The sequence below is a fragment of the Python bivittatus genome, unplaced genomic scaffold, assembly GCF_059951505.1.
Source record: "Python bivittatus isolate LINGU-HERP-01145 unplaced genomic scaffold, Pbiv_v1 ctg000580_np1212, whole genome shotgun sequence".
Classification (NCBI taxonomy): Eukaryota; Metazoa; Chordata; class Lepidosauria; order Squamata; family Pythonidae; genus Python; species Python bivittatus.
This window is the reverse complement of record NW_028277087.1, coordinates 19,067,892-19,089,500: the sequence shown is the minus strand read 5'-3', so window position 1 is coordinate 19,089,500 and position 21,609 is coordinate 19,067,892. Positions and strand designations below refer to the sequence as shown.

At 39.2% G+C, this 21,609-nt stretch overlaps 1 protein-coding gene across 5 annotated transcripts in view; it reads right to left on the bottom strand.

Moving 5' to 3' along the window:
- KIAA0586 (KIAA0586 ortholog) overlaps window positions 1-21,609 on the bottom strand; it is an 82,428-nt gene that overhangs the window by 28,404 nt on the left and 32,415 nt on the right. For 3 of the 5 annotated variants that reach the window (XM_025177698.2, XM_007422450.4, XM_088149703.1), the window contains exons 22-31: window positions 19,384-19,577; window positions 18,862-18,980; window positions 15,320-15,510; window positions 12,628-12,787; window positions 11,508-11,727; window positions 8,399-8,640; window positions 7,680-7,756; window positions 5,662-5,796; window positions 4,356-4,527; window positions 16-140 (exon numbers count right to left, since the gene is read on the bottom strand). In XM_025177698.2, coding sequence (XP_025033466.2) covers window positions 16-140; window positions 4,356-4,527; window positions 5,662-5,796; window positions 7,680-7,756; window positions 8,399-8,640; window positions 11,508-11,727; window positions 12,628-12,787; window positions 15,320-15,510; window positions 18,862-18,980; window positions 19,384-19,577 — 1,635 coding nt within the window. Of the gene's footprint in view, window positions 1-15; window positions 141-4,355; window positions 4,528-5,525; window positions 5,631-5,661; window positions 5,797-7,679; window positions 7,757-8,398; window positions 8,641-11,507; window positions 11,728-12,627; window positions 12,788-15,319; window positions 15,511-18,861; window positions 18,981-19,383; window positions 19,578-21,609 lie in introns of those variants that run through there. The other 2 variants (XM_088149704.1, XR_015797662.1) reach the window with 2 other exon arrangements.

Here is a 21,609-nt window from a genome sequence, read left to right as displayed (position 1 = left end):
ATTCAATCATATTACCTGTAATGAGTCATTCAACTGAGATGTCACTCTGCTGTTTCCATATGTTACTAGAGAGTCAGGTTGACCAAGTTCAGCTATGCTCATTGGCCCATGAGTAACATCAGGAAATCCAAGAACATCTCCTGAGAGATTAAAACTTATTTAAAACACACAGAGTTTCTATTTAAACATTTTACCATTTCTAGTGCACACCTAGTAAATTAAAGATGGGTTGACAGCTCTCTCCTGTACCTGGGATCATATGGCTGAAGCACTGCTATTTACGTTCATTGTAGGTTACTCTCAGACAAGAGAAGCAAATATTTCATATACTCACTGTATTTTGAACACGACCCTTATGTTAACAGAATAGCTCACTGTACTTCTTTACATGCATGCTCGTGATTTTTCTGGAATAACTGGTGGGAATTTTGCCAACAGCCAGAAAATGTTTTGAAACTGAAACTCCTAAACTAGTTTAAGTTGCCATCAACAAAGTTTAGTCATAAATCTCTTAATATTACCTTTTTAAAATACTTACTTATGGGGAGAAAAGCACAATGAAAGTTTTCATGGAGAGTTGGCTCACACAAAATGGGGGCAATTTTAGCCCTAAATTACACATTATACCTTAATTGTTGTAATAGCACAACAGTGCATACATGGTCTTTACTTTTTCTTCCTACAGTTGTCCTACTTTCAATCTTATTTCCTTCACTACTTTCCTTTTCTTTCATGCCCATATTTCACCAGACCAACTCTTGACACTAACAAAATAGATCTGTTCCATATTCAAAACATCTCATCATCCTTTCATCCTTCACTAATTCTCTCAGTCTATCATCATAAACAAATAAATTATGCTTTCAGAGTTACATTCATTCCTTTGACATGTGTATGCATAAATAGATTTATATTTAAAACATGTATGCAACACAGACCTTTTCCTATACAGATACTCATCAAACAATCCTATTGTCATTCATTCAGTTTCCATATGGCCCAATCACTTCTACTATGTTTTAAAGATTTTTTATCCCATCTTTATTATTTTTATAAATAACTCAAGGTGGTGAATATACCTGATACTTTTTCTTCCTACTTTCCCCACAACAACCCTGTGAGGTGAGTTGGGCTGAGTGAGTGACTGGCCCAAAATCATTGAGCTGGTTTTCATGCCTAAGGTGGGGCTAGAACTCAGTCTCCTGGTTTCTAGCCTGATGCCTTAACCACTAGACCAAACTGGCCCTTTACCATAGTCTCATCTTGTTCTCACTCATTTATTTATGTTATTCATGGAAATAATCTTCCCTGGATTGCAGTCATTAGAATGTTGCACAATTTCCCCCAAAACGCTCTTAATTCTGCCATTATCACCAGTCACTGTACCAACCTATGAATTCCTACTTTCATTCACAAATGACACCAATTAAGACTTATTGACATAATTTTAGTCCTTTCATTCATACTTAAACCTACATTTTCACTTCCCTGCATATTTTCATCAATTCTACTTCAGATGATCAGACAACCTTCATTTAAATCTATTATATATTTCCTGTTTCTCTTAGTTTTACAGATACATGAGATATTTATAGTAAGTCTTTGATTTCTCAGACCTCAGTTTAAAAGACTTTGGTGTGAACTATCTGTTCACTATTTTAAGTGAACCATCTCTTCACTATTTTAAGCCTTATTTAACACTATTTGATGCAGGCTTAATGCAGGAAAAATGGTGTTAAGCATGTTTAAAATCCCCATCAGAGTTTTCTGCGTATGTAAGATGGCATTTTGCATCCACAAAATTCCAGTCACTATGTAGTGAATATATGCACTGAACAGACACCCCTTTCAATAGAAGCGAATATATGTAGCTTGGAATTCAACTGTGGAATCCTTAGTGCTCTGAGCTTGGTTGTTTGCTTGCAGACTTTTCATTACCCAACTAGGTAACAACATCAGTGCTGGTGAGTGTGGGTTTTGCTCCCTGTTTATATACAGTAGCTTGCCCTGCCAGTGTTGGTGGGGATGTAGTTTTCTCCTTGGTAGTCCCTTGATTAGGGTATTGTTTTCTGCTTGATTGTTTGTCTGGTGTTAATCACTGCTTATCTGGGTATAGGTTGCTGGAGAGGATGTGTTCTGATCTTTTTGTTTCCTTCTTAGCTTTTTCACTGTCTCTTTTGAATGGTGTATAAATGTGGTTTATCTCTATGTGTCTTTTGATGGCTGATGAATCTATTGATTTCTATGTGTCTACTGATGGCTGTGCAGGAGGTGCTGTTTCAGTGTCTATTGATGGCCAATGTGTCTATTGATCTCTAAGTGTGCATTGATGGCTATCAATGGCTGTGCGGGAGGTGTTGTTTTAGCCATCAATAGACACAGAGATAAACCACATTTACATGGTTTACAGGCTATTGCTCCTTGCATCGGCAGTGGAAGATTGGGCTCCTCTGCCTGCACTACCACCTGGCCTCCTCCACTGGCTCCATCACAGTGCCTCCTTGATGGCTGGCCTGGCAAGCTCCCTTCATCAGACGAGGCTCTGCCACCCTGCCACGTGCATCACGGGACTGTGCCTCACCCAGCAGCTGATCCTGGGCCAGAGCAGGAGGAAGAAAATGGCAAAGGTCAACTGGGGGTGGCAACAGGGGTAGGCAGCGTGAGTGCAGGGCAGCCAAAAAGGCAGAGATGTGGGGGAGAGATAGGCTGGGGGGAGTTGAAGCAGAGGCAATTTGCGCAGGGTAGGAGAAGCGTGAGGTCTTCGCCTAACGACCACAACTGGGACTGCCAGAACTGCTGTCATTAAGCAGCGTGGTCACATGATGTTTTACTTAACGACCGCTTCACTTGGTGATTGAAATTCTGGTCCCAAGTTGTAACCCAAGGACTACCCATAGTTCAACAGCAGCTGTGTTAAATATATTATACAGGTAGTCCTCATTTAGCAACCACAATTCAGACTAGCAACTTGGTCGTTAAGTGAAGCTGTCACTAAATAAACCCATGACTGTGCTTGCTATTTATTTATTTCAATTTCTAAAGCTGCCCATCTCAGACAAGTGACTCTGGGCAGTGAACAATCATGATCTTACTTCAGCTGTCCTTTGTTTTACAGACCAGCAAAGGTCATAAATGTGAGGATTGGTATTAGTTACTTTTTCATCATTGTCATAACTGCGAACCATCACTAAACGAGGCAATTACTAAACAAATACTTCACTCTAAGCTGAATTTTTATATTAAGATATTAACCACTGCAAATATTGATTTTTATTGGAAATCTTGATAGAGTTATAATTGCTTAATACCAGGTATTCTATATCATATCAGTTAGCATGCTTTTTTATTTCCAATTATCCAGGCTTAATGCCTATTGTAAAAAACTCATTTAATATGTGTTTCTTTAACTTGTGCATAAAGTCAGATTCTGAAAATATGTAATCTTTATAACCAGATGATCTCATGTGCTATTTAACTGTTAATATTTCTAAATTATAGTGCAAGCAGCAAGACTGAAATAAAATATGGGCACTTACCCTAAACTGTTGATGGAATGATATATAACTTCATGCTGCACATTATTCATATTTTTTTACAGAATTAGCATGAAAAGTTGCAACTACAGGTATCAAGAGTTCCATTTTTTCCCCAGGAAAAATGTGTTCTGTGCTGAGTGTGTTATTTTAACTGTGCTGCCTTTGGCTGTTTTAAATCAAGAACCCTTGAAGCAAGAAAATACTTTGTACAGAGAAGCTCAAGTATTTGCTTCCTGAAAATATTAAACGTAAACATATATGTCGACACTGGAAAGTGCTTGTTACAGAATTGCTCATCAAGATTCCTTTCATGAGGCTATGGCTCTAAGGTCATGGCAAAGGTTTTACTCAGCCCTATTATCTTACAGCCAAGGACAGGACCTGTTGCCTTCCAAGGGCTCTCCCCATTGAGCTATGACCTCTGCCTAAGCTCTTGCTTGATTGGTAACAGAAATTCAGGATTTAAACCATGGAGCCTATCTTAAGAAATATGCTGCAATAGCAGCTCCAAATTCCAAAGAGTAATGTATACCAGTCTGAACATGAACATTCTGTCTCACTCTCTAAAAGCCAGCAAATCTGAGCCACAGAAGCTACATTTTTTTAATGTTCTTAATCTACATGATCCCTACATAATTTAAATATCAATTAGCATACCTTGTGGCATTAGGTTTTACCTGTCTCCAAGCATACAAAATTAAGAAGTAACCTTCCCAGATGTTTTAAACCCATGGTTTTATGTTGCAAACTGGTAATAACTTTTTCAAGCTATACTATGATCTATTTGAATACTATGTAATAATTTATATGAACTAATACCTGCAACTTTGTTACACCATCCAGGTGATCGCATCTGTTGAGTTAATTCTTTAGAAACCTGGCTGGTAGCCTGGCCCATGTGAACAGAATGTCCCATTAAAATATTCTCTGCAGCTTCTGTCAGCCTTGGTCTTTGACCCTCGCTAAGTTCTCCAGCACTGTTGTCAGTATCCTAAAGAAAAAGAGAGAGAGAGAGGTGTAAGCAAGAGGAGCTACTACTCCTAATGCTGGGTCAAATGTCTGCTCCACTTTGAAGTGGCTCTCACTTGTGAAGGCAGGGAGAGAGGACACTGAAATGGAGTCAAAGAAAGGAAGGGGGAGGAGAATTCAAATTGAATGGGAGGGAGGGGAGGTCAGCTTTCCTTTCCTTTATTTTTTATTCATTAAAAACAACCCTGAATTCTGATTGGAGGGAGGAGAACATAAATTTACCTTTATTCCCTTTTCTTTTCTTTTTGTGAAAAGGAATCTGTCTTAAGTGACACAAGAGAAGTCGCTGTTGTTTACAAAAAAGATGGAATAGAAGAATTCTCAAGTTACTCATAAGCATGCATAGGAGCTCTTTTTTTATTTATTATTATTATTATTATTATTATTATTTATGCTGCCTACTCTGGGCAGTTTTTTTTAAAGAAGAAAAGAAGGAAGCAAGGGGGAAAAAAAGGACAAAGATGCTCTTGAGCCTTGAGATTCATATATTCTCCATAAAAGAGACAAGCATAATAAAATGTTGCCCAAGAATAACTTCAAAAATATGACATCTTGTACTAGAATCACAAGAAACCTTTTCTGTAAGATAAATGCACCAGGATGTATACAACTCTTAAAAGTTTTGGGTGTAGTGCTTGGAGACTTTCAAAAGTTGTAATGATAGACAATTTTACATAGTCATATTAACTATTTAATTGTTACTAACACTACAGGTAAATAAAATGAAATCAAATTTAGTTTGGAACTAGCCCATCAAGCCCTTGTGTTTTAGAGCTTACCTCCAGCAAGTCACTCAAAAGCTAAGCTTAGCCATCAGTCCAGAAAAGGCTGTGCCCTCCTTGCTATGAAACAACCCACACAACAGAGGTGGGTGGTCTGCAGCTCTCTGGCTAATGTCATGCAGTCCTCAATTTAATTACAAATGAGATGGTTTTGTAAGAGAATAGATACCCCATTCACCTGAAATCTATTCCTGTCCACTGTTTGCTTCAGCTCCACCACCAATAAGTCTCCACAGATCATGGTAAGGGAATGTGGCCTTCAACAGAAAAAAGTTGCCCACTCCTATTATAACAGAATTAGAAATAAGTGGTACCTCTGAGTGGCGAATCTCTTCATGCAAAGCAAGCGGTGCTTGATTTAGTTTTGAAAAGAAAGAAAGGACTGGGTCCCTGTGGGGTCCTCTGTGAGGTCTCCGTATCACCTGCCCCTCACTGGGAGGATCGTAATCCTAAAAGATACAATGGGTTTTTTTTTCTCCCCAAAGCTACTCATAAAAGGTTAACCACATTTCTGACAATCTGGGCTCTCAAAATGAAATAACATCTTAAAGAAACTGGAGCATTAAAACACTTATCAGGAAAGGCACTGAAGCCTTATTACAACATGATATATACATGTATGCATATCTATATGTATATGTTGGAGTCAGGCTGTGTCCAAGTTGAATAAAATAAATAAATAATAAACATAACATTCTTGGAAAACCTTCCCCAATCTTCTACCCTCCATCTATATTTGGACTGCAATTTCCAGAATTCTCAGTTTATACAGTCAGAGGCTGGGAGTTGCAATTCCAGTTAATTTGGAGATATCAGATTGGGCATAGTTGATTCAATCTTTGCCATCCTTGCTACCCAATAGTCTTTGAGTTGGAGATGCTGCTAATTAAATCTGGATTTTATTTTGCATACACCTTATTGGTCCTATCACTGAGCTAAATCCACTCATTTACCCAATAACTAGAAGTGACTAGAAACTGGCAGCACATGGACCAACCTGGATTATGGTCAACAGTTATACAGGTAGTCCTCGAGTTATGACGGCAACTGGGACCGGAATTTCCATTGCTAAGCAATGCAGTTGTAAAGCACAATGTCATGCGATTGCATTGCTTAGCAATGGCAATCCCTGCAGTCCCCATTGCCAAGCAAGGATTGTGGGTTGTTAAGCAAGCACCTCTTTGCAACTTCTTGCTGGCTTCCAACAAACAAAGTCAATGGGTAAGCTGGCAGGAAGTTGCAAGTTCCAGGCAGCTCACAAGCAGGCTGGCAGACAGGTATAAGTGGCTGCTGCTGGGTGGAAGAGGGCGCATGAGTGGTGGGGGAGGTGCGGCGTGAGTGTAGTGGACTTGGTGTGGATGCTACTGGGTGGGAGAGGTGTTTGAGTGGCAAGGGAGGCGCAGTGTGTGCATAGCAAGGCTCAGGGAGGGTGCATAGGTAGGGGAGACTTACCTGAGCAACTTGTGACCTTCCCTGCATGTTTCCCTATTGACTTTGCTTGTGGGAAGCCAGCAGGGAAGGTTGCAAATCATGATCATGTGACCATGGGACGCTGCAACCATTGTAAGTGCATGCTGGTTACCAAGTGCCCAGTTCGCGATCTATGGGGGCGCTAGGATGTCCAGAACTTTGAGGACCAGTCATAATCACCACTTGTTCAGTGTGGTTGTAACTCTGAACGATCGCTGAATGAATGATCTTAACTGAGGACTACCTGTATAACATCACCCATATTCAAATACTGGGCCTGCTTCCATCTTCCCTACTGTCCTTGTCTTTTCAAGAAAATGGCACAAAGGAGGAAGCTAAAAGAACATAGGAAGACATAGTTTCCTAAAGATCACAGCTTTCTAGACAATACTGGAATTACCACTCAAACAAATTACACACCAAGGTCAGTCTCTATTTTACATTTTCGATGGAACTGGAGGCAAATATGACAAGAACAGAGAAGAGAGAGGTACACTGAAATTTTGGGCACAAAGCCAATAAAATACTGTGTCAACACCTAGTTACTGTTGTAAATAAAGTACTGATTTCAACTTAAGAAGCATATTTTTGGTTTGGGCTTCCCAGAGATTTTGCTACTAGCCCATCAACCTGGATTTAGGAATGGACATCATGTGGTGGAAGTTTAACACGTTTGAAAGCAAACTGGTTGCCATGATGAAAGTGTGATCATTTTTCTATTTTATAAGCCAATATGCATCTCCTACTCTACATTTACTGTTTAAACAAAATTGTCAATTACTGAAACACTCTAAACGACATACTCCATTAGACTACAACATCATGCTTGTTTCACTGTTTCATTATTAAGTGATTTTATTACCATCTCATGGGCATCATGAAGAGTGCTGGCCAAACTGTCACTGAGGTTTGGAAAAGATACTCCTCCCTCTGCCAAACCTATAAAGTTGAGAAACACACAATTATGAAATGAACAGGTTGCAATTGGATTTTTGTCTGCACATATATCTGGAAAACAGATTTTTGAGATGGATGGGAAAAACTCCCTCTAGGCGAGGTTCAAAATTTATTTTTGCTCAAGTCTGCTACAATCACTCTTCCAAATCTGCTACTGGTTTGGCATCATCCTCTTCCCCTTTAATCTGAAAGGGGTTCTTCATTTTCCTTCAAGTAATGCAGACTCTTAGGACTCATAAATGTGACTGTACCAGGGCATCGTGTCAAATCTGGTTACACAATATCCATGAGGGAAACAAAAACAATTACTTCATTCTAACCCAAAAACTATGGGATGGAAGAGAGAATGCATCACATTGCAAAAACATTTTCCAGAGCTGTGGCATTTTTATTGTGTAAAAGATATTCTCAAGCCTTGCAGTCTGGAGTGATTCACCCAGAATTGTATCAAACCAGTCTTCTTATATATGTAAAACCTCTCATTGTATTCTCCAGAAAAATAAAACCAGCAAAAAACTTTTACGAAGTTATTTTTGGAATTGCATTATTGTAGGATATATGTCAGGACTTTTTTTTCTTGGATACAGAGTTCTTTAAAAAATAAAGAGTCAGAAAAAGCATCACCTTTCGCAGCTAGCAGTTGACCATAGCTGTATAGAACTTCTCCTTCAGAAATTGGCCTGTCTGCAGCCTCAGTTTCTGTGGCGGTTGGACTGCTTTCTTCTGAGGGGCCGGAACTAGGCGTTTCCACAGAAGGCGATGGAGCCCCAGGTTCTGCAGGAAGCGGACTGTGGGACGTAGGCAGCTCAGGAGAAGCTGGCAATATCAAAGTCTCTGGCTCTTCATGCTTACCCACAGACATTATACTAAAAATGACCAAAAAAACCCACCCTATAAATAATAGATGGCACACATTTGTTAGCATTTCTTTAAAACATTTGGCATATATTTGCCACATATTTGGCACGTATTTGCTAGCATTTCTTTAAAATGCTTCACCATCCTCCCAGCAGACAAAGGCCGAACCATGGTTATCATGGACAGAACAGAATACATACAAAAAGCCAAAGAACTACTGGAGGAAAAATAAACCTACATCCCAGTAAACACCAACCTGATACAGAAACTAGATAACCTGATCAAGAGAACCCTTAATGACCTAACCAAGAAAGATCAAATCACAAAAGAAGAACAGTGGCAGATGAAAAGCAGTGGACCCATCCTCCCAGGTTTCTATGGATGCCCAAAAATACACAAGCCTGACATACTTCTTTGTCTAATTGTATTGTTACCAGGGACCACAACATACAACATAACCAAAGAACTTACAAAAAAGCTTGGACATCTCATAAAGGGGAGCGAATATTCTATCAACTCCCCACTATAGTGCCTCCAGAAAAAAAGACCTAAAAATAGAAGATGAAATTATGGTTTCATTCAATATAACAGCACTCTTTACATCCACAGATCCAGAACTAGCCAAGGAATCCATGGCAGCAGTACTACACAACTCACCCAACCTAGCCAAATACACTAAGATTGAAATAACCAGAATCATGGACCTCATCAATCTCTGCCTCACCACCTACTTTCAGTTTGATGGACAAATATACCAACAAACCAGAGGAACACCCATGGGATCACCACTCTCAGGACTCATAGCAGAGACTGTAATGCAGCATCTAGAAACTATAGCCCTCCCACACATACAACCAAAAGTATGAATCTGGTATGTAGACGACACCTTTGTCATAATAAAAAAGGAACAACTAGAGAAGACACATGAAAAAATTGACATCTTCAAAGGAATAAAATTCACAAAGGAAGAAGAAAACAACAACACACTGTTGTTCCTGGATATCCTCAGCAGAAGAAACAATGGCAAATTAGAAACATAAGCCTATAGAAAAACAACCCACACTAACCAAGTGCTCCATTACCAAAGTAACAACCCAACGTCCTACAAGAGAGCTGTATAAGAACATTATTCAGACAAGTACAAATGCACTGCAGCAACCCAGAACTCCAAAAAAGGAAACAGACCTCCTATATAATATCTTTCAACCAAATGGATACCCACACAACTTTATCAAAAAGCCTGACCACTCAATCCACTACAGCACAACCAACACAAGCTATGAAAAAGATAACACTGCCATACATCAAAAACATCTCAGAAACAACTAAGAGACTATTACAACCACGCGGCATCACCATAACACACCAACCAACTTAAGCCCCCCAAAACATCTTAAGTAAACCAAAAGACTCATTAGCCCAAGAAGAAAAAACAGGAGTCATCTACCACATACAGTGTAAGGATTGTAACAGGCACACAGAAGACTAGCAGAGGCATTCATGAACACCAACTAGCAGTCAGAAGACACGATGAAAACTCCTTAATCTCCCAACACATGGACAGACTCAACCATAGTTTCAACTGGGAAATTATGAGCATCCTAGACCAAGCTAAATCCAAAAACACTAGGGAATTCTTGGAAGCTTCGCATTCTGACAAATCAGCCATCAATAGACACACAGAGATAAACCACATTTACACACTTTTCAAAAGAGACAATAAAAAACGCTGAGTGAAACACAAAGACCAGAACACATCCTCTCCAGCAACCAACACCCAGATAAGCAGGGATTAACACCAGACAAACAATCAAGCAGAAAACAATAGCCTAATCAAGGAACTGCCAAGGAGAAAACCACACCCCCACCAACACTGGCAGGGCAAGCTACTATATTTAAACAGGGAGCAAACCCCACACTTACTAGCACTGATGATATTACCTAGTTGGGTAATGAAATGTCTGCAAGTAAACAACCAAGCTCAGAGAGCACTAAGGATTCTACAATTCAACCCTGAGCTACATATATTCTCTTCTATTGGATTTCTTTAAAAACCATTGCTAGTTTGTTGAAGAGAATAACATAGGGCCTATTATTTTTCAAAATTCATCATAACTTTTCGGGGCTAGCACTGGAGTAAATGCAGCACAGAGATGAGCACAGCATAAGAACAAAATTTGTGCAATATTATGTTTGGCCATATATAATGGGTTTGCCCTGGAAACCATGACTTATTTGGCCATTCAACTTGGCTTTCCCTGTCTTTTTCTTTTGATTCTATGCTGCTCCACCAGCCTTATAATCTTTCTTTATTTCCTCAACCCCAGTCTGGTAGCTACCATTCAGTCAACACTAGAAGTAGCAGTGCATATGCTTTAATTTGGATTTTTGCATGCAGCAAGAATTTCAATCTCATGGTCTGTGTAACTGCTTCCAATTCTATGACCTGGATCTCTGAATTGGAGGATGGTGCTGTCACTTTCAGACCACTGTTTATCTAATAACATATTCAGGCCTAATTTGGCCCTTATAAAAATTGTGAGTTTCTTCTAATTACTCAGTCTAAACTCTTGCTCACAGGCTGATTTTCTGAATTTCTACTGAACTATCAGACCGCCTTCTCTCTTGTCCACCAGTCATGATCCCATGCATTTGAACAAGGCAATCTGCGTGCTATAAAATGTGGCAAAGCTCAATGTATTCAAAAACATAAATAGCCTTTTTTCATTCCACCTCGCCAAGTAAAGATGCCAGAAAGTTAATTTCAGTCTGGCATAAAACTAGTTTTGTATTGTTTTTCTTTTGGCTGTGTCTTATTCTTGCAGTTGAGAAGACTGCAAGAGTCATTAACTTGTGTCAGTTGTGAAGGACTCACACAGCTCTTGGATCAAAACCTTCTTCACTCTGTAGACTAGGCTTCTCCTCTTCCAAAGGAAGTTCTGCATCTCCCCATGCATTGGGAGAGGTTTGTCTTTTCACCATTCCTCTGTCCAAGGTATGGTCTGATATAGGAGGGCTTGGTGTAGCTACTATGGGTGTTGCCGTAGGGGTAACCACAGGTGTATGAACTGGACTGACAACTGCTGCTTCAGATCCTGCATGTATTGGGGGGGAAAAGAGAAAAGGAATGCAAGGTCAGATTATATTGTTATCTATATTTTTTTTCTTAATGCCAGAAGAAAAACCTAACCTCAATAGCCAGGAGCCACTCAAGATCAAACTTCTCCTTTCAGGTTATGATGATTATTTGCACTGAAATTATAATAATGCTGAGAAGCTTTTCATAGAGAGGAGCTACCAGAGGGATATAGAAGAAAATGAAGAGAATGGGAAACTTAAGGCAAGTTAGCATCAGATCCAAACCTCAATTTCTTTCATTTGACTATCAAAAAAGAAAAGGGCTTGCTAACCTCTCCATAAGACGTCAAATGTTGGCAGAGGTCTGCCCACACATACAGCAGTTTTTCATGCCCACTGTTACATGTCTCAGCAGGGAAGGAAAGAGCTGAGATGCAAACAGGAACTCTGAGAGAAATTCTGCTCCTGCTGCTGTTGAAATTCTATGTAGCACACAAAGCAAAGTTCTTTTTGCTAGCACCCTGAACCACAGGGAGGGAATCCATGGAGTTATCCCATCTTGTAGGAGCCTCCTTCCTTGTTCAGTTCAACCATGGATCCTACACAAAGCTACTGGATGTCGGCTGGGCATCTAGGAAATTGCAATTGGGGACAAGAACTATTTAAGCTATGTTCTTCAGATATACAAGAGGACTGCATGATATAATATAAATTGGCACAGAAAATTGGGGGATGAAAAAGTGTGCAGATTCCCCAGTGAACTTTGAGTGATTAAAATCATGTTTTGTGGAAAGATAACATGAAACCTCACTAATAAGAAAGCTCTTCAAAAAAGAAAAAAGAATCATGTTTCAAAACAAAGATGGTTACATATAAATCAAAAGCTCCTTTTCTAGTCTGGAAATCTGTATTTTTACCTATTGCACCCATCATTTGTTGGTCACCCACATCTTCATCCACCTCGGTAATAGACAGAGAGGACTCTGGAGTTTTTACTGCAAAGAATTGTTTCACAGGTGGTGGTGACTGAGGTGGTGTGGATTCAGGTGTGACCAATGGAGTAAGTAATATGGTTTCCTGAAACGGAAAAAATACACACACATAGAAAATACTAAAGTTATTAAAAAAACATCCCCCTTGCTACTGCTTTTAACTCATCTCTGCTAAAGCATTAATTTTGGTTGAGATTTATCTAGCCAATCTATTGATAATCAGTCTTCAACTAAATGAGTCTAATGCTTGGTATTCCAAGAAGGGAAAGCTTATTAAAGCACAAATATTTCTCTTATTAAGGTGTATTACTGTCAATGACAATGTTAATTTAATGCATTTGATTCTTTGGATTGGGCACAAAACCAAATCAGAAATAATTCTGGATTTGGAGTTCAAATATAAAATGTCACGTTTAAAGCAAGCCAAGTTATAGTTTCAAACTAAGGCTTGTCGCCTACTGGGATTTTATATGCCCCCAAATATTATAAGTAGATTAAACAAATCTTAGCTTGCTGCCCAAACCACTGTCTGACCAAAAAAAATATACAAAGGCCAGTAATCTTCTCAAGGCCTTATAGAAGGGAGAAACAGAATGGCCACTGATTCAACTGATCCTTGTGGTGTTGTGGTACTGGGTGATCATTTCTGTACATCTTGCCAGCTATGCTGTGTAGTGCTACAAGGTAGCATTCTATCTCCAGTGCTATTTAACATCTATATGAAACCAACGGAGATGGTCATCCAAGATTTTGGAGGTTGGCAGATGACCTTCATCTCCACTCAGTAACATCTGAATCAGAAGAGGCTATGCATGTCCTGAAATAGTGACTATATGAGGTGGATGAAAATTACTACACTGAGACTGAATCCCAACAAGACAAAGACTTTCTGGGTTTGAGAACTGGGAAATTTACCTGCTAAAAATGGGATCACACTCCCTCAGAAAGAACTGATGCCTATGTCAGGAGTGCACCTAGGGACATCAACATTGGAAGCCCAAGTGACTTCCACAGCTAGGAATGCCTATTGCCAGCTTTGGTCGATATTCTGAGTATAGTCATTCCTGGATCCTTACTACAGTTGTTAATGCACAGATAATGTCAGATTACTATAATGCACTTTAAGCTGAGCTACTATTGTGCTTGGTCTGAAAGCTACAGTTGATGCAATATGTGGCAACCAGGTGGCTGAATGGGGCACCTGGCATGCACACATTACTGCCTTGTTGAAGCAACTGCCCTGACTGCCAATTACCTATCAAGCCTGATTCAAGGTTTTAGTTATGCCATATAAGGTCCTAAACCAGTGTTGTCCAGACTTGGCCACTTTAAGATGAGTGGACTTCAACTCCCAGAATGGCTGGCTGGGGAATTCTGGGAGTTGAAGTCCACTCATCTTAAAGTGGCCAAGTTTGGGCAACACTGTCCTAAACCATTCAGGATCTGGATATCTGAAAGATCGCCTTCTCCATTCTTGACCTAGTCTCTGAAATCATCAGGGGAGAGTATTACCACATGTACGGAGAGTTGAACACCAGCCATTTACAAGCAGGCCTTCTTTGTAATGGTGCCCCACTATGGAATAGTCTCCTCCTGAAATTCAAGAGGTGCCTGTAATAACACCTTTTAGGCACCTGTTCCTCAGGCCTTCTCGGTGTGAACCTTAGAATAATAATATTTCTCCCCCTCCCCATTTTTTAAAATTAATGTTTTATTGAATGTTGTTTTATAATGTTTAATGTACTGTTTTATTAAATATTTTATTTTTATTTTAAAGGAAGCTCCAAGATGCTTTGGAACAGGAAGCAGTGTACAAGCATATTAAACAAACTGCAACAATATTGGAGAATGTACCTTCCAGGCCAGTTTAAGCACTGGCATCAGATTTAGAAATATCCACTGGAAACTTTCATGCATCACAGTAAGCCATGAGAGCTGATAGTAGTTCAGTGAATTAATCAACTCACAACTGTATTTACTGCTACTAATGCATGGTATCCCAGAGGCCCTTGAGATGTCAGACTATTAGCAGAGCTTCATCACACAAGCACACTAACTCTTATTGGTTGTGTGGTGGAGAAAAGGGATGGTTCTAAAAATGTAATATCTTGCATGGACTCCTATAGCAGTTTCCTGAATCATGTTTTAAAAATCACATATCAAATCAAATCAAAACTTTATTACAGTCATAATCCAGCATAAAAAAAATCATATAGGTATTAGGAAAGAGCATATTGTTACATAAATCTCCATTAGTAATAGATAAATTTAAATCACAGTGGTAGTTCTGGGAAGGCACATCAAGTTTGCATGACATGACAAGCCATTTTGGGCTTCTCTAGACCAAATATATGCCACTACTTCAGACCATGCTGAATTACAGACATGTGATATATTTCATTTCATATGAATGTGATCACTTATTTTTTCCAATGTATTTATAGGGAGAAAGATTATGACTCAATTTATTCTCTAATTTAATTTTTCCCTATACACTGCAAGAAATAAAGCACCAAGATTACAGAAAGAGTATTATCATTTATTTCTTTAAATTTATTGTCTGCCCAACTCCAGTGGACTCTTATTAATCACAAACTAAGTACAGAAGAAAACTCACCTTTTCTGGCAACTGTGGTACCCTTGAAGAAATTACTGTAGCAGGTGCAGCTTTTTCGCTTTCTCTGTTACCCAGCATTACAGCTACTCTCTCAGCAAGGGCTTCATTAACAAAATGCCTTATCATTTCTGAATCTACTGGGATGCCAGCATCAACAAATAGCTGAAAACCTTCGGTACCTGCTACTTCAACTGGAGATGGATCAGAACACATGCAGAAATTCAACTTTAACGTTGTACATAACAAGATTAGGATCTGAAGAACTTTGAACTATACAAATTTAATAATAAACAAATAAATAAATATTCCTGGTTTTCATTTGTCTCTATCCTCTGCAATCCCAAAGCTGTTTCTGAGACCCAGGGGACTGTCAGGAATGATATGAGATATAATGCAAGGGATGGAGTGATACCCCATTCTCCTTATGCAAGCTTGCACGCTTTTTTGTTTATATCTGGTTCTTTTTGTCTTTAATGCTTAGTTTGCAAAGTTAGTTTTAGATGACTTACCTATGTAAACATTTAATATCCCATAGTTTACTATTTATTTTATTTCATAATAAAGATACACATGTAAAGTGAAATTTTATATTTTGAAAGAGAAAAAATAGAACTTGAGAGGCACTCAGCGAAATGTATTGACAATAACAAACAGATGGACAGTATCGCCATGGGAAGCCCCCTGAGCCCAGTCGTACCAAATTTCTACATGGAACATTTTGAAAAACGGGCTTTAGAAACTGCACCCATTACCCCAACAGTCTGGTTCCGATTTGTGGATGACACCTTCGCAATTTGGAGTCAGGATGAAGAAGACCTAGAGAAGTTCCTGAACCACCTAAACAGCGTCCACCCCAATATACAATTCACCATGGAAAAAGAAGTGGACGGCCAACTTCCATTTCTAGACACAGTGGTCATACGCAAACCAGACCTCAAATTAGGACACAAAGTCTACAGAAAACCCACCCACACAGACCGGTACCTACACAAAAACTCCAACCACCACCCACGTCAGAAAAGAGGCATTATCAAAACCCTCATGGATCGTGCCAATCGGATCTGCAAAATCCAATTCCTAAACTCTGAACTTAACCACCTTAATTGGGTCCTACAAGCGAATGGCTACTCCAAGAATGAAATAAAAAGAGCCATCAAACCAAGAAAACAACATGCGACTGAAGAAGAAAAACAGCCACCCACCAACAAAGTATTTCTGCCCTACATCAAAGGGGTCACAGACCGCATGGGAAAACTGATGGAAAAACACAATTTCCAAACAATCTTCAGACCCACCAGAAAAGTACAAGAAGTGCTAAAATCAGCAAAAGACAAAAGGGATCCCCTCACCGCCGCAGGAGTATACCGCATACCATGCAGTTGCGGGCAAGTATACATCAGGACCACAAAACGCAGCATTCATACCAGGATAAAAGAACACGAAAGACACTGCAGACTACAGCAACCAGAAAAATCTGCAGTAGCTGAACATGCTCTCAAGCACACTGGACACAAAATCCTATTTGAAAACGCAGAGATACTGGACAACACCAACAGCCACTATACCAGGCTATACCGGGAAGCCATTGAGATTCACAAACACCAGCACAGTTTCAATAAAAAAGAGGAGAGTCTAAAAATCAACAAAACCTGGCTACCAATCCTGAAAAATACAGCCTGAAAAAGGTCAACGAACTCAGCTCAACCACCAGGATGTGTGAACAGTTCACACAATGAACTTGCTAATCACCCCCAGCAGCCCCTCGTTAACAATTCAATAGAAGAAAAAACCCTGCCTAATCCCCAGGAAGATACACACAGATTCTGACACCAAAACAAGCAGCCACTCAGTAACCCAACCCCCACACACACCCCCAATCCCCCTTCTCCCCCTCAGATCTCTATAAATACCCACAAAAGGGTCACATCACCCTGGGCACAGAGAGAACTGCTCCTGTCTGGGCTCCTGCACTCTGAAGATGCCGGTCACAGGTGCTGGTGAAACGTTAGGAAACAAAACTTCCAGAACACGGCCACACAGCCCGGAAGACCCACACCAGCCATCTACTGACAATAACTTTGTTAAAATCTGTTCTGAAAGTATTTCCTCACGTAATATAGAATTTATTTCTGAAATTCGCTACCAAAAGAAATAACAAAGGTTGTAGTTAGGTGGCTTTTAAGAAGGAACAAATTTATGGAAATGAGGCCTGTCAATATGTTCTAAACCTCTGAGGAACTAGAACTATGGACTTAAAGAGAGAATGTTGCATAAGGAGGGAACTAGTAAGAATGGTCTTGCTCTATGTAGAAGTTAACAAAAGGTGAATATCTCAAGAATAGATGAGATATATTAGGGAGAATACATTTTTTGAAGAGGGTTATATCTCACTGGCTGGCCAAATGCTTTACATGCAGAAATATTTAGTTTCAAATATAGCAGCTCCAGATAGGCCTGGAAGATCTCCTCCTTGACATATGGGAGAAGTATTGCCAATCAGGAAAAAACAGGAATAAGCTTAAGGGTTGAGGTTGATGAGGCAGGAACTAGAAATTCCTACAATACAGAGTGTGTGTGTGTGTGTGTGTGTATGTGTGTTTGTACAAATAAAAATAACAAAACCTGACTTCAAGACCACCAAGCCCTATACCCAGTATTTGTTAATTCAGAAGAGAGGGACAAAAGCACATATTGCTATGAGCAAATAACTGTTCTATGAATGACTTCATGCTCACCAGCAGTAAGGATTCTAATCTAGTTGAGCCATGTCTAAACCTTCTGTCAAGTTCAGCAAAGAAGTTAAGCTAAGGGTAAGGTATCAGGATATTGGTGATTTACTGCTAAGCCCAGGTGTGAAATTTGACAGTGGGAAGCTTTTAGATAGACAGTAGCTGGATGTTTTGCCATGTACTGTTTTGAGTAGCCAAGACATGCACATTTTGGGGAGTTTGGACTAGGACTAGGTGGATCAGTGGTTTGACTAAGCTTCTTATCTTCCCCAGTCCTATACTATTTATGGCCTTTGGAGGTCAGTATCAACATCCTGAATCTGGCTAGAAAATTATATGGAAGTTGATCAGATTCTCTTGGCACTGAACCATTACCAACCAATATCTATCCTCTGCAATTCTTGATGAAGTGAATTTTCTTAATTACTTGATGGGAAACAATAAACACATGTTTATGGTTGTGTTATATATCTACAGTATTATACATGTTAATATGAGTACAATCTTCACTTCTGGGGAGAACATAATCTGATGTTATAATGTATTAAGCATGCTTTACTGTGTTGTTTGGGGCATGTTTCTTATTGCTACAGAAATAAAAATGTGGGAGGAAATGTGCTGGAGGCCATACCACATACTTAAGACAACAGCCTAGAAGTGGGTGAATTGAAGAAGAATCCAATTTATCAGATTCAGTAAATGCAGGACTATTCTCTGATCAAATTACTAGAGACATCCTTTTCCTGGAGACATTCTGTGAAAGCTTGGCACTCATTCTTCTTTAACCAGGATACGACAGCTGTTCTTACTCACCAATGTCAGAGGATACTGCTTGGCTCTCTTCACTCTCTGATGAGCTTAAGTTGGGAATCACCTCTTTCTGAGCTGGATACATCCCACTAATAACTCGTGCCATTACCTCTTGCTCTACCCTAATGGAATAACAATGTGCATATTTTATCTATCTACAATTAAACTGTTCAGCATCCTGAATACAAACAGCTAAGTTAAGTAGTGTTAGTTCATGGGCTTATTATTTTCTTATATAACTAATTCCTTTTTTTTGCCTTTCAAACTCTTCACTGTCAATCTTTCTTTCTGCTTTTATCTATCTAACTATCTGCCACCTTAACTCTTCATTCTCTATCAGTGCTGCCCAAAGTACTCTCTCCAATGAGTACCTTCATCCTCTTATTGTCACTGATGATGAAATGTATCCTGAGATACTTGCCTGGCTATGTGAATCGACTACACAACATGAACAAATAAGCATTACAAAGCATGAATGGGGTTGGAACACAGATGATCACCATTTCATAGTCATTGAGGACTCACCAACTAACCAATTTGTTTTCCAAGGTCTCTCGTTTTTCTATTATCTCATCAAGAATATCGGCTGAAAGCTGGGGTGCAGGAGCCACTGGTGGAAATGGGGGTCCATTATATTTTGGAGATCCAATGTCTCCTTGTCTGTTAAACTGTAGGAATGGTTCAGAGAATTCTGAGATCCCATCATCATCTCCTTCTTCCTGATGGCAACAAAGACTGGTCCAATACAACACAGCCAAGCAATATTCAGCATACATTCGCAGTAATCATTGCCTTTGAGGTTCAATGTATTCTATTTACCAAGATAATAGAGTTAATATGAAAGACCTGGGCTGAGGAAAGCAGCAGAGCTTATTCAGATTTTAGATACTCTAGGGCCACATCCTGAATGATTAGTACTAGAGCTTGATCTGGGCAGATGGAGGCATCAGAGCAATAGATAGAATTTTGAGTTATTTAATGCTCATATTGAGAGGCAGAGAGCCTAAAAACTAGGGAGTTGTTTGATAACTTGTTTGTTTTGGTGATGCCATACTCCTTTACTGATGTGATGGCACCCCAGATACCTATAAGTGAAGTGGCATGGGTCATCATAGTAGGCAGGATACAAATTACACTACAAAACAATTAAGTAGCAGTGGGGACAAATGAAGTTAAGACCAGTGAAAGAACAAAAACAGCACTAAGAAGCATCAACAAGAATGCATTAAGCAACTAGGAGAAGACAATATATCTTTTGGTCATATGTTCTTTTTAACATGAAGTGATTGTGTTGTTAAACATTTTATAGACATTTCTATGCCTGTGCTTTCAAAAACCTGTTAAGAGAATGTTCCTTAATGCCTTAAGTATTTCTGCATTTTCAAATATCAGTAAGTAGACTTTTAGATTAAAGCTAACTCTTGCATATCATCCAGCTTGTAAATTTATGGAAATACAACCCAAACATGTGCTCAAGTTGGAATGATTTTGAAAGCTTTGTAGTTATAGCCAAATATATGATAAAAGTAATCCCCAAAGAAATGGGCAAAAGGCAGGATTGGGGGGAAAAATCTTTCACATCTCATAAACTGTTGTTTTTTGTGTATTTTATTGCTATTTCATAAGCTGCTTTTTTGCATAAGCTGATGTTAAATCACTAAGTAAAGGCTTCCTTTAAGTAAACAGGATTTTCACTAGAGGTAAATTATTGCTTCATATGAAAGTATGGGAAATATTACCATTTTTTCTGAAATAAAAGGTAACCACACTGCAAATTTAAAACAATTTTATATACTTTAAAAAACATTGGCTATTGTTTGAAAAATATTGTCATGTCAGTAAAAATGCAATTTGAGATGATCTGATTTGGGTTTATTTATTAATTAATACCAGGATTATATAGACATTTTCAATATTAGATAATACAGAACCACTTCTGAAAGTGTACAGACAGTGGCTGTCTATGATACTTTTAAGTTTTCTCTGCAACAATTTTAACAGCAAACCTTTCAAGAATGAAGTCGAAGAGGGAGGAGACTGGCCCTGTGGCGGTGCTATTGCTTCAAAATCTTGTAGATAATGGAACTTTGATAGCACAATGCAATGTAAATGATTATTCAATTTATAAGTGGCCATTTTCCTTTATTTTTTTTTAATGAAACAGACTTTTTCTTTTCTTACAGTGGGGCAAAAAAGTATTTAGTCAGCCACCAATTGTGCAAGTTCTCCCACTTAAAAAGATGAGAGAGGCCTGTAATTTCCATCATAGGTATACCTCAACTATGAGAGACAAAATGGGGAAAAAAATCCAGAAAATCACATTGTCTGATTTTTAAAGAATTTATTTGCAAATCATGGTGGAAAATAAGTATGTGGTCAATATCAAAAGTTCATCTCAGTACTTTGTTATATATCCTTTGTTGGCAATGACAGAGGTCAAACGTTTTCTGTAAGTCTTCACAAGGTTTTCACACACTGTTGCTGGTATTTTGGCCCATTCCTCCATGCAGATCTCCTCTAGAGCAGTGATGTTTTGGGGCTGTCGCTGGGCAACACGGACTTTCAACTCCCTCCAAAGGTTTTCCATGGGGTTGAGATCTGGAGACTGGCTAGGCCACTCCAGGACCTTGAAATGCTTCTTACGAAGCCACTCCTTCGTTGCCCGGGCGGTGTGTTTGGGATCATTGTCATGCTGAAAGACCCAGCCACGTTTCATCTTCAATGCCCTTGCTGATGGAAGGAGGTGTTCAC